A 13,042-nucleotide genomic window follows, 5' to 3' on the forward strand; every position below is an offset into this window, starting at 1 on the left:
TTTCCTCACCATTTTTTCACCTGCTAAAAGATCAGTATCTCATCCAGTTAACGATCACGGTTTCTTTTTTTCTGTTCCTTTGGTGTGACTCACATTAGGTAATCTTTTTTTACTTCATTTATGCTTTTCACATTGTTATGGTATAATAAACACGTTATTAGGGTATGATAAACCTTTTTTGCTTGGGGTCATTTTTCTTTTGTTAAGTTCATTAATCATAATTTTTCTTGTGGTAAGCATTGTTCTGATCTTATTCTGACCATGAATGTTTCATTTTATTAAATAAAAACTTAAGCTTTTGTATGTTTTCTTCCTTCTGGCAGTGATTGATCCAATCATAAGAATATGGGTATATCATTAACAATCTTATACTTCATAATTCCACTAGTATTAGTGATCATTCGATTCTTCATGAATCGAAGATTTCATGGTATTCCTCCAGGACCAAAACCTCGTCTTTTCGTTGGCAATCTATATGACATATCTCCGTTAAGATTCCGATGCTTTTGGGAGTGGTCTAAAATATATGGTCCAATCATGTCTGTGTGGTTTGGTTCCACGCTAAATGTGGTCATAACATCGGCTGATCTTGCGAAAGAAGTATTGAAAGAAAAAGACCAACAACTTGCTGCAAGGAATCGAACTCGTGCTGCCGATCTTTTTAGCAAAGGCGGTCAAGATCTTATTTGGGCAGATTATGGACCACATTATGTGAAAGTTCGAAAAGTTTGTACCCTCGAGTTATTTGCTCCCAAAAGGATTGAAGCACTTCAGCCTCTTCGAGAGGATGAGGTTAGCACCATGGTTTGTAGCATCTTCAAGGATTGTGGAGGAAAAGGTTAGAGATATTTACATTGATTCAGAATGCTTCTGCATTTCTTTTAGATTATCCCCTAGGTTTTCAGAAGTGCCAGAATACACCCATTAGCTCATTAATGGCCATTATGTTGGTATACCGATGGTTTGGCCACAAATGTAACGTTAATAAGTGAATAGATAGATAGATCTAGATACTGCGACTCAATTGTGTGCTTTTTCTTGCTATCTCTGCACAATCATACATCAAAAGAGTCAACTAGGCATATGATCAAAACATTTATGTACTATTAAGGAGCTCATTGAATGTGGTTATATATGTACATTGAACGTTTAAAGGATTGTATGTATAGGTGGTGATTTCAAAGCAGTCACTCTCAAGAAATATCTCTCTGGTGTGGCTTTTAACAATATTACAAGAATTGCGTTTGGCAAGAGATTTATAGATGACCAAGGAAATACTGATCCACAAGGGATGGAGGTCAAGGAGATCATATCACAAGGGATGAAGTTAGGTGCCTCAATCAAGACACCGGAGTTCATACCATGGATCCGATGGATGTTCCCATTGCAAACTGAGGAGTTTGCAAAGCACAGTAATTGGAGAGACAAGCTGACAAAATCGATCATGGAAGAACACACCCTTGCAAGAGAGACGAGTGGGGAGACGAAGGAACACTTTGTTGATGCATTGCTAACACTTCAAAAGCACTATGACCTGACTGACACTCACATCATTGGCTTGCTTTGGGTAAATTTGTATTAAGTGTTTATCATGTATATGGTCTCGTTCTAATTATTAGGTGATATATGAAAGTATCCTTTTGTTATGGGTTTTTAAATTAGTAAACTATACCCTGTTTGCAAATGGAAAAGTAGTTAGCCTTTATCTAAAGTATTCAAATTCAAGGCTCTTCCTGAATGGTAGACTGTAGTCTAGATTTAATTCTTACTAATATCATTGTAATTAATGCCTAATTTCTATCACTTCAGATTATTAACATCATTAGTAAAAAGACAATTAAGTTGACATTAATTACACCTAAATTCCCAATTACGAACAGAATTTTTGAAAATTTCTCATCTTATTATCCCACCAAACATATTTCATGTTTCTTCTTTTATTGTAGGATATGATTACAGCTGGCATGGATACAACTGCTATTTCAGTGGAATGGGCTATGGCTGAGCTAGTTCGGAATCCACGTGTACAAAAGAAAGCTCAAGAAGAGCTCGACCTAGTTATCGGCATGGAAGATCTTGTGAAAGAGACTGATTTCTCAAGGCTACCATATCTTCAATGCATCGTCAAGGAAGCACTACGGTTACATCCTCCAACACCGCTGATGCTACCTCATAAGGCGACAGAAGATTTGAAAATCGGTGGTTATAATATACCGAAGGGGACGGTTGTGCATGTAAATGTATGGGCAATTGCAAGGGATCCCACTATTTGGAAGGATCCTCTGACTTTCCGGCCCGAGAGATTTTTCGAAGAAGATGTTGATATCAAAGGGCATGATTATAGGTTATTGCCATTTGGAGCAGGGCGTCGGGTTTGTCCTGGTGCTCAACTGGGGCTTAATCTAGTTGAGCTTATGCTTGCTCGTCTTTTGCACCAATTCTCTTGGTTGCCACCAGAAGGATTGAATGTAGATGATATCGATATGACCGAGCGCCCTGGAGTTGTCACATTCATGGCTAAACCACTTGAAGCCATTCCTCAACCACGTCTCTCCACACATCTCTATGCAAGGTGAAAGATAAGACGTAGGTAATGTTTACAATGGAAACAATTCCACTGGTGTCTTCTCCCAACAGTTCTCATTATCCTCACTTTCATCAAAGCTTTTGTTTGGCTTTCAAATTAGATGCAATGTCCCCTTGGAACCTCTACAAATGAGTGTTTTGAAAACTATGAACAACCTATATTTGTGTTCTGGTTTTCAAATCATTGTAAAAAGATGAAATACTGGGACAATATTTCTTAAAGCAAACTACTTCCAAACAACAAATTCAATTGACGTTTCTTTATGTTCTACAGGAATGCAAAATGAGGGCTTTCTTGATAACCCACAAAATACCCAAGATGATTCTTATGTTTTGCAAATGTGAGATGTTGATGGTGCTTAACACCATCAACACTAACATATCATGCTGCACTTTATCATTTATGAGATCATATATCTATACAGATAATAATCACCAAAGATGGGTATTGACAATATTGAATGATTAGTTCTGGACTTGCATATCAGTCTTTAATGTGTTCACACCATTAGGACATTTGGTAGTTTGAGTGGTTTTTCAGAGAAATATCTGCAGAATATTTTTCCACAAGAACTTACAAATATTACTTTTTATACCAGAACGTTCTAGGCTTATTCAGAAAAACAATTTATGTTGAATTATTTTTCAATTTATCCATTGTCTGAAGGCATTTCCAAAAGCAATGTAGGCAATCAATCGAACTTCGCAAGACTTTAACTAATGGCATTCACTTCAACATTGTACACAAATTCCAGGACAGCTGAATATCAAGTGATATTTGGGCATATGCCAAAGAAAATATCAATGAAGTATAGTTTCAAACTGTATTCTAAGTCATTGAAATCATGAAATTGCGTGTAAGAGGGACAACAAAATGCAATGATAGATATATCACACTTACATTCCAATGGAGAAATGTTTTCCTCCATGGATGTCAACAATTGCACACTTTGAAAATTTACCACATGAACCAGATCCAAAATCTTTTGGTGTTGTAAGAACTTTTTCATAGAATCTCATTCTTCCTAAGAGATCTCTTTCTAACAAAAATTTTAAGCATTTCATCGAATCTCATTGTCTTCCTAAGATGTCTGTGTTAGATCAACTTTTTTTGTGAATTATACAAGATCCAGATGCCCAGAGATATGCAAGTAATTATACTTTGAAATGATAGGTTTTAGTAACCTTTCTTCCTCAACAACCGATATGCACCAAATGTATTTGATGACTGCCACATCCATGGGATGAAGAAGGCTCGATGTAGGGATGGTGATCTCTCATTGTCAAGAAAAGGCAACTCCACAATTACCTGCAACAAAAGTAACAAAAAACGTGGTGGAAATAAAGGTGAGAAAACATGTGCGCAATAGAACTTGTTTTTGAATGTCTCCTAGATGGATTTCTACCTCCCACATGGTTCTATTGCTGCCACGTGACTGAAAGTTCTCACGACGCAAATCCAGCTCGACAAGGAAGCTACAAGAATCAATATCTTCAATCTGCAAAATGTTTTATGATTTATCCCCACAATGATGACCATATTATCTATCAAAATCAAATGCATCTAGCATCAATATTTTGAAAGCATACAAATTGAACTTTTGAAGCCCGATTCAGTTTATTGAAGTAGAAAGGTGCTGCAGCACTTCCACCAATAGACTCATTGAAAGGCAATGGTAAAAGACCCCGAAAGCCATCATCAAGCCACTTTACTTGGTATTCAGGTGATGGCAAAAAAAAAGATGAAGGAAAACGATGCCATTCACTACCAATGCACACATTTACATCTGTAATCATGAAGATGATAGATGATATTCAATATATAAGACAACTCATCTTAAATTCAATCCATAAGACAAATTGCATGAAACTCAATCAGTAAGTCAAATAATTTGAAATTTGAAATTGATGAGACAAAAAGTTTGAAATCCAATCAATAAGCCAAATCATTTGAAATGCAATGAATAAAAGAATTTGAGAAGACAGCAACATTAATAAATAAAATTTTAGCAAACTTGCAAAAGCTTTATGATAAATGAATAGTAAGTACCCTTGTGCAAAGCATTGTTATGATTTGATGTTGACGGCAGATAGCTTAGGACTTTCATAGGGGCAGAGTAGCCATTAAGCAAAGAAGTTGTTCTGCTATAAGATGTGACCAAAATAATCCCTAACAGCAACGGGCGGAAAATTTTTAGAATCTGCTCATAAAAACATAAAATCAGTAGCTTCCCTCCAGAAAAAGTGCAATAGAGAAAAATGATAGCAACAGCTAATAGATCAAACCATGAAGAGAGCTGAGTCAGCACCCCACTTATTTCGAGGCAGCAACTCAGGGATGAGCTCAATTGTAGCTGCTGCAGCAACACAAATGATGGTGTACACTGGATACAAAAATCTAGAAATAGAAAACAAAATGGGGACAATCAGATTATTATGGCAAAACCATGATCTTAATTATCTTTGAAAAAGCAGAATCCAGAAGGTTACATTGCAAATATCAAAACTAGATCTTACTGATCATAGACAAGGACAGCCTCATATAGTTATCCCAGTATGATATGGACTGAAAACCCTAAAGTTCCTAATTTCTCGATGCTTGTAAGCTCCCTTGACCTTTACCTGCCCATGCCCTCTATTGCATTCTTCAATATTATAGGACACCATAGACATTTGCATCCTGTAAGGGATGTACGAAATTGTAGTCCACTTGATTTCCAGTACTGGTCCCTCATGGAACCGAAGGTAGGAAAACCTACTTGTCTCAATACAGAAATAACTGAAAACGGGCGTAAAAGACATGACAAAAGGATTTCTAGATTCCAATTTTCAGCACACCGGACCTGCAGATATTTTACTATCCAACGTGTTCTTCAAAATAAGTCAGGCTGAGGAAAACAAGGATCAAAAACTTGCCTTTCTTCTTTATGAGGCTGCAAAGACATGAAGCCCAACCAGATATATAGTGGTAACACAAATATCAAAATTGATATATACACCCTCTTCCTCGCAGCCAGCACAATTATGGGAAGCAGAAGGGCAAGCAGAAACCCAAAATTGAAGTTGTTGAAACCATTCCGGAAGTAAAATGTTGCAGACTCAACCCCATACAAAGTACTATCACCACCACCAAAGACATTATATAATACCAAATTGAATACTGACATTGTCCACTTCCCATAAAAAAATTTGTCTGCCAAAACAGATGGAATCTGCAGTGGAAAAAATAATTTCAAAATAAAGGAATGTTTACACTAAAGAGAATTTTTACTAACCCTTCCTCACTGAAGATACAGAATATTTTTATTATACACATATTAATTAAGAGGTTGTAATGATCTACACTCACAAGGATACCGACGCAAGTTGCCAACCCAACCAATATTGTTCTTATAACACCCCCTGTCAACAGGCAGTATATCACAATAGGAGCTACTGCAAGCACCGAAAATGGCCAACCTATCAGAACACCAGATGCTGCGGCAACCACAGCCAAATGAGGCTTTCCGGATATTGCAGCAGCAAGTGCTAGTGTTATTGTGTACATAGAGAATGTGCTGGGGAGAAAACCTACAAAAGAACCATTAATATCTTGGAAAACGTGACTTCTGTACAGGAAAGGTCCAGATTACCATTGAGCGTTTCATTATTTCAACCTAGTCCCCCGACATTTTTATTATTTGCCAAAATGCCCATGGTCAACCGCTGAAAGAAGAAGGGGATGAGATTCGCCATACATTTGCCCAAAAACAGCATTTGTGATTGACCAAGAGGGGATAAATTGATTATATAACTGCCCAGATAGTGCATATGGGCATTACAGGAAATCACAAAAACAGGGGGAATTGGTGAAATAAAGAGAAATACCAGGTAATTTGAACCGTTTCCTCTCTTTACATTCTGTGAAATAGAAACAAATAACTTTTAATCATACTTGTACTTGCATTGAAGCATCCACTTGAGAAACAAAGCAGCATCAGCGTATAAGCAGCAAGTCGCTGTCCATAGCGTTTGGACATGGCTGCCACAAGAGCTGCCTCTGATCCTGCTGATAAAATGGCAAGTGCAAGCCGAATGGTAAAGAAGACATGTACCTAGTATATGTAAAAATGTTACCAATTCATCATTGCTCCAAAATCCAAAATCTTCTCTTTTTCATCTTCTATGCTACCACAATCAAAGGGAGAATATGTGTCTACCTCCTTTGGGGGATGTGCATGGGGACATGGAAAGAATTTTTAACATATAGAACAAAATGGAATGCATTAGAGTTACCTTTCCCTGAGCTGCACCATACCACCATGCTGCTGGACCACCCACGACTGCATGGAGAAGCAAGTAAAGATATGACCGCAACGCAAACTCCGAGCTTTCATCAGAAAGTAGTAACACGGTTAAGTTGGGAAAGAAAGTACACATCAATTTTTCAGCACTTTAGATATTATTACATTAGGTAGAATTCCCAAAATCATTAAAACTTTAAAATTATTTGTCACTTATCTACTCACTTTTTGGTAAGTGATTTATTTCCTTAAATTCAACTGAGAAACAAATAATGTATCTATCCATTGAAATACTCCATTCAATATGCTTTTTAGTGCCCCATATAGATCCATTCAACATGTCTAATTTGTACTGGTATAAGACTCGTAGATCATATAAGTAACAAAGTGAAACCTGAGCCGATACTATTCTAAAAACGGTTAATAAATTATAGGAGGTGTCATTTCCTGATGCACTACCCACAATCAACCAAGAAGTACCCTTTTGCATCCCATATTCCCTATAGAATTTCCCAGAGTAGAATTTTGCACAGTTTCCTTTGGGTGTGTCCAGTCCGGGTGGAATAAGAAGGGATGATTGTGTATCAAGATGGAACCACTGAATCCGACAGAATATGAAGGGTGGCTCATGGGAGTTCAGCAGAATTTGAGAGATTAAATAGCTACAAATTAACAAAATTGATTATAGTGATTAATAAGACAGAAGTTAAATGATGATTTAGGCAAAGGTTGGCTAGAGAGCCCTTTATTATATTGTAATCGATCTTAACAATAAATAAGACAAAAGTTGGGTGATAGTTAGACAAAGGTTTGGTAGAGAACCCTTGATTATATTGTAGTTGAGGCTTAATCGTGGTGGCTTTTAACACTTTCCCTCTTCTCAATATCTATCCTCAAAGCGACCTCCCCTTGAATTCCCAAGACAAACACATTCTAGCTTGTGCCAAACTAGCTTGAAAACTGATTATGGAAGATATTGCTTTTCCATTATCCAGTTGGTCTTCTTAACCTGTCTGATCTTTCATATCCACTTCTTATAACCCATTAAATCTATTTCATCAATGTTTGTTTGATTCTGCCTGAAACCCATTGTACATTGATCTATATCTCCTTCAAAATTTATCGATGGTTCACCTTCATTCCTGTTTATGAAAATTGATCCTCTTCTCTGCAACTGGAATTTAAAATAATATTCCATGTAGCTCACTTAGGCAGTAAATACTGCTTTCATACACTCACGACCTGACCCTCATAAGGTAGAAACACTGTTCTCTACAGGCACAACTAGCTTATGATTAATCATCAACTCCATGTGAATATAACTAATCACTGATATGAAGGCAACCTGATCTGCCCACATAGCACACAGAAGAAGCCTAGGCAGCTCCCAGACTTTCCCATCAAAGATTTTAAACAAAGCCTTAAAATTTGAGCTATGAACTCTTTCAATATTACTATTATCATCAAAAATATAAGCAGATTGTAAAAGATAAAAACATCCCAACTTTGAGAAAAACAAGTGCGCTTCATTTGAATCCAGGTCCCCTCTATCCATTACTATCTGCACAATACAACCATATCTACAAATTACATCCTCATACAGGAAACAGGACACCGTGGATGTGGCCTTCCTTCTCAGTGTCTGTCCCTCAACTTGATGTGTGAGGCCTTCCTGTGCCAATGCCAGATACTTCATCTCCCCAAGCTCAGTTGGCATAGCTACCAGATCCACCATCCAGTTGTAGCGTACAGTAGGGGAGTAGGTAGGATGCACTTCATCTTTGTGGCAAGTAAGACTAGCTTTATTCACATCTTTGAACATCCCTTGTCATCAGTTTTGTGAAAGCTTCCCACAACCTCTATGATCCACCCACTTACTGTCATGGAAACCCACTAGCATCTTCATATGTTGATCTTTCAAATCTCGAAAGTAAGCCATCTTTAAGAAAGTACTTTTCTTCTTTCATGCAGATCTGGCAGTTTCCATTTGTTGTGTCTGGAGAAAGGTTCCAATCTGCTTCACCTCCCCTTCATATTCTGCTTCTATGACATCCACATGAGCGGTTGAAAATCCGCATGAGCAGCTGATCCACTTCCCTCATAGCTGCTAGTAAATCGATATTAATGATCAGAAATCAGATTCACTTCACTGTGTTTCTTCTTGAGTTCTGCCTATACAAGTGATCCATCTTTCATGTAGTTTGCCAAGAAAAAAAAAATCACTTGACTCTTATTCAATATCTGCATCTGCTTCAACTTCTTCCTTATAACAAGCCTGTAATTGCAAATCTACAACTTTGTTGTGTCAGCCTGCTACAAATTTTGGGTTCCCCTGGTGTAATCTGCTTTTCTCAATCCAGGTTCTTGAAGCAGCTGTTCCTTCAACCTCCACATTGCACTGTTACATTTTTCTACCCAGTCAGACTTCTACCCCTTAACAGATGATAGAGTGGTTAAGTGATACACACAAAGTATGGAATTCAGATGTGATAGTACAAATATGCCCCTAAGAAACGCCTTACTTCTGCATGCATTCCCCATACCTCCTTCATTTCACGGATCACATTCACTTTAGCAAGAGATAGTTTTGAACCCACAAAACAGTTCAACAACAAATACTGCCAGTTCATCAAAGACTCCTTCTCCCCAGAAAGCATCAAATTCTATTCTTCAAGACTTTTAAGCATCTTTTCATAGGGGTTCATATGCTCTATTACGAACTAGAAACTCATCAACCACTGGTTCTATATCAGATTTCTGAATGGTCACCCAGTTGACAGGTTGCAAATCTTGAATAAACACCAATGAATCATTTCCTTTCGGACCACCTGTTCAGGTAAGGAGCATTAGAGGGCTCCAAGATCCCCATCTTTACCGTTTTGTTAGGTGGATCATTTAATCGTGGGACATACAACCTTGAAATCGAAATTGGCTTCAAGGTACATGAACTATTGTAATATCACTATCAGCTGCATATCCAATCTGTAATTAGCCTTCCCTTGTCTCTCCAGCATGTCCTCCGCCTACAAATGAACAACCCCCCATCCCACTTTTACCAGTTGACTTTCCCATGTCCACTGAGTTGAGAAGAATCACTCGGTTGCATTAAACCATAACCCTAATTGGATGTACAAGTCAAATTCCTCAATTGCGTCTATGAAAGTGACTTCCTCACTTATACCCAGCATTGTTTCCATTGCTCCAGAATTCTGTTATCCTAGAAGATCCTCTGAGTATGTTATGCCCTACTTGCTTTCTAGGTTAAGCTAAGAAATTTCCCAAGTTCGAATCTGTTCTTTGCTTTGCACTGAAAACAAGCCAATATGTTGCCCCAGCCTTTGCCTTCTTTTCCTTCTCTCCTATATCTCTATATCTGCATCCCCCTTCTCTTTAGCAATGGCCTCTTCCTCACTTCTTTTTGTGTCGCAGGTGGACAACAGTCATCCTCTCATCTCCGCTTCTTTTCCATGATTACCTCGTGGCTTTGACACCCCCCCCTCACTTTGACGTTGGCATAGAATAAATCTACCAGGCCATCCCAACCAGTCATAGAGTGGATATCTGCTTAAGCAGAATGAATATTATCTTAGCAGTACTTTCTTTCAGTACCATTGATCAATGTGGATCAGAAATCTGCTCACCTTCTACTTCCAACCCTGCTGCCAGCAGATACAGAGTAATATACCACTTAGCGTCTTTTTCTTCCATTAACTTCTCCATTCCACCCTCCTGAAGTTTACTTTACCATTAGTTGGGTTTCAAACGAACGAATCTTGCCATTCTTCTAAAATATGCATCTCCTTTTAGCCCATATTTGTGATCCACACAACCTTTTCTTTCAAGTTCCTAGTTGTCATATTAGATGCTTTCTTTCATTGAGTGGATACATTTGACCACATCAAATACAGTCTAGTGAATTCCATATCTAGCAATCACAGTTTCGTATCAAAGTGGTGAAAAAACTTTTTCAAAACATCCCAATTTTCTTGTCCTGGAGTTCAGATTATTTAGGTCTTCCAAGAGCATTTACTTTATTGATGTGCAAGGTGTTGTTTCTAATTATGATCATGTACCATCAGGTAGTCACAGCTGTTCAGAGGATTCTATATGCAGCTGATGACAGCCCAGCTGTTCTAGTGAAGCAATCTCATCCGCCTCTTTGATCTACCACCTTTACGAATAAGATCATTTCTCTAGCTAGAGAAGTTCTTTAGAAAAAAGGTTTGATGGCCTTAGCATCTCCTCCATCTTATAATACTTGTTAGAACTCCACTCCTCTCCTTCAATCCTTGGCCATGGTCAACACACTATATCACAATTACTTCCTAAGTTATTAGGTTAATCATATGGTTGATAGAATGTTTGTATAAATACTCGAGCTATTTCTGGAGCTCTTGCAGTTTTATCAATCAGGATTAAATTACTCGTTTTGATTAACCCATTTGAAGGCTGCCCACACTGCATCATGGCCTTTACCTGTCCTACGTAATTCAAATATAGAATCCATTATATCCACATTCCATTAGGAATTCCTACCAAGTCCAAACACTGCTGACTTACTTTTGCTCTGATTCACATCTTGTGCAATGTAACATGAAAACTTGGACATCACTCATCATCTTGGACAAATAAAAGGGTTTCTTTCCCTAATATTTGACTCTTCACTATGCAAAGATGAACAACACTAGAATGACGGGTCTAAATCCACCATTCTTAAGTGCACAAATCTTACCTTTAAAAAGAAGTACGAGAATGTGTCCATCTTTATTCCAACTCATCCATATTTTTCGAGTCTAAGATAAACCTCGATTGCTGAATTGAATTAGACCTTGAAGAAATTGTTTGCACTTTTAGCCATGTGCCAGATTTTCCTGTATCATTACTTGCCTCTCGTTCCTTTACGTAAGGTCTTCTCTATATGCTTAAAACAGAGGTCCCTAAAAATAATCATTAAACTCAATGCATCAAGAGTGAAACTATCTATTTGACAGTATCATAACCAAATGGCATACACTTAACGGAGCTTGACCAAATAAGTCCTTCCTTCCACGAAGTTCATCCTGTCTTGACAACCACTTAATGGTTTCATTGTAAAAAGGAACATCAAATTGGGATCTTCCAAACAATGGCAAAAAGCTCTTTCCCATACGGTGAATCATTCAAGGGATGATTAACTTGACAGGTCAATATTATACTGACCAAAATCACTAGTATCAGACCCTATAATGAAAGAATAATTAGATTCTGCAACAACTTTTAGCTTTTCAAAACCTTTGCTTTGATCTTTTCTCAAAAAGTTGTCGTTTCAATTTAACAGGATTATTATATTGGCATATTCCTGTTTTTAACAGATAGAACCCAGAAAATTCAAGAAATGTGTTGGGAGTTTTTGAGATGTCCTTGGTTCTGATCATTTCTCTGAAAGACTTTGATCCACATATGTAAACTATCTGAAAAACTTACTTAAATTTTCCAAAGTAGCTAGTTTAATATCGCTTCCTATTTAATATTTAGTTTCAAGCAAAAAAAAACATCATTGAATGTGAATTTCTATGTCAATCAAGCAAACAAGTGCCATAAAAAGAGTGAATCATTGTAGAAATTTATCAATATATGATGTGAAAACTAAGAGAATGAGAAACGATTTACCTATATTCCCAAGTTTGGAAGCCAGATCTGTAGAGTATATAGTGAAGGGGCTCCCAATAGTTGAACACCTCATCACAATCATGGAGAAGGTTAGACTTTGCGCTAAAGTGCCTGAGGAGGAGGAGAGCGACAAATGCAGAGCCCCACGTGATGCCACGTGGCTGAGATGACGCGGCAGATGATGCCGTGGATGATGTTGGATCCTTCACTTCTTTTTCATCTCGCTTCTTCTCCCTCCTCGCTTCTTCTTCTTCGTCGTCTCCTCTTCCATCTCTTTCTCTTTCCTTTCCTCTTTCTGCTTCTATTTCTTCTTCCTTCGGGATCGATGGAGATGAGGCTGCTCTGCGACGAAGCCCTGTTGCTGTTGTGTCTTCAGCATCCATGGCTTCTCTCTCTGTCTCTGTCTCTGTCTCTGTCTCTCTCTCTCTCTCTCTCTCTCTCTCTCTCTCTCTCTGTCTCGAGCAAATACCCCTCCCTTCGTATTTTCATAATTCCCCAAATACCCCTCCCTCGTATTTTTCATA

General features: G+C 37.9%; 3 protein-coding genes across 5 annotated transcripts; 1 reads left to right on the top strand and 2 right to left on the bottom strand.

Moving 5' to 3' along the window:
• CYP98A3 (cytochrome P450, family 98, subfamily A, polypeptide 3) lies at window positions 1-2,813 on the top strand. 2 transcript variants are annotated; one of them, XM_087325608.1, is made up of 4 exons: window positions 1-98; window positions 324-838; window positions 1,170-1,567; window positions 1,947-2,813. In XM_087325608.1, the coding sequence occupies exons 2-4, from the start codon at window positions 346-348 to the stop codon at window positions 2,574-2,576; spliced, it is 1,521 nt and encodes a 506-aa protein (XP_087181734.1). In that variant the 5' UTR covers window positions 1-98; window positions 324-345; the 3' UTR covers window positions 2,577-2,813. The 2 variants fall into 2 exon arrangements, with proteins under 2 accessions (XP_087181734.1, XP_087181735.1); XM_087325609.1 differs by lacking the exon at window positions 1-98 and adding an exon at window positions 216-232.
• Window positions 2,814-3,387: 574 nt separating this feature from the next.
• On the bottom strand, window positions 3,388-12,949 carry EBS3 (Alg9-like mannosyltransferase family). 2 transcript variants are annotated; one of them, XM_087326249.1, is made up of 10 exons: window positions 12,519-12,949; window positions 6,862-6,955; window positions 6,521-6,680; window positions 5,936-6,156; window positions 5,503-5,798; window positions 4,873-4,984; window positions 4,637-4,787; window positions 4,177-4,373; window positions 3,993-4,085; window positions 3,388-3,895 (listed from the first exon to the last, which is right to left on the bottom strand). In XM_087326249.1, exons 1-10 carry the CDS (start codon window positions 12,899-12,901, stop codon window positions 3,764-3,766), a joined length of 1,839 nt encoding a protein of 612 aa, XP_087182375.1. In that variant the 5' UTR covers window positions 12,902-12,949; the 3' UTR covers window positions 3,388-3,763. The 2 variants fall into 2 exon arrangements, with proteins under 2 accessions (XP_087182375.1, XP_087182376.1); XM_087326250.1 differs by having other exon boundaries at window positions 5,936-6,143; window positions 6,521-6,631; window positions 12,519-12,744.
• Window positions 6,992-10,678, bottom strand: LOC147859375 (uncharacterized). Its single transcript, XM_087326251.1, has 2 exons — window positions 10,511-10,678; window positions 6,992-10,430 (listed from the first exon to the last, which is right to left on the bottom strand). Exon 2 carries the CDS (start codon window positions 8,689-8,691, stop codon window positions 8,119-8,121), a length of 573 nt encoding a protein of 190 aa, XP_087182377.1. The 5' UTR covers window positions 8,692-10,430; window positions 10,511-10,678; the 3' UTR covers window positions 6,992-8,118.
• Window positions 12,950-13,042: the final 93 nt, after the last annotated feature.

Source organism: Azolla caroliniana, unplaced genomic scaffold (genome assembly GCF_043228905.1).
Source record: "Azolla caroliniana isolate FFs.n. ecotype wild unplaced genomic scaffold, voAzoCaro1.0.p SCAF_10, whole genome shotgun sequence".
Lineage (NCBI taxonomy): Eukaryota > Viridiplantae > Streptophyta > Polypodiopsida > Salviniales > Salviniaceae > Azolla > Azolla caroliniana.

Bases quoted from the DNA above. Each gene is read 5' to 3' on its own strand.
- CYP98A3 (XM_087325608.1), top strand. From the start codon at position 346: ATGGGTATATCATTAACAATCTTATACTTCATAATTCCACTAGTATTA. The intron at 839-1,169 runs GTTAGAGATATT...TTGTATGTATAG, and splicing joins CAAGGATTGTGGAGGAAAAG to GTGGTGATTTCAAAGCAGTC. The intron at 1,568-1,946 runs GTAAATTTGTAT...CTTTTATTGTAG, and splicing joins ACATCATTGGCTTGCTTTGG to GATATGATTACAGCTGGCAT.
- LOC147859375 (XM_087326251.1), bottom strand. From the start codon at position 8,691: ATGTTCAAAGATGTGAATAAAGCTAGTCTTACTTGCCACAAAGATGAA.
- EBS3 (XM_087326249.1), bottom strand. From the start codon at position 12,901: ATGGATGCTGAAGACACAACAGCAACAGGGCTTCGTCGCAGAGCAGCC. The intron at 6,157-6,520 runs GTATGATTAAAA...GTTCTTTTGTAG, and splicing joins ATGCTTCAATGCAAGTACAA to GTTTTCTCCCCAGCACATTC. The intron at 4,788-4,872 runs GTTTGATCTATT...TTTTATGAGCAG, and splicing joins CTGACTCAGCTCTCTTCATG to ATTCTAAAAATTTTCCGCCC.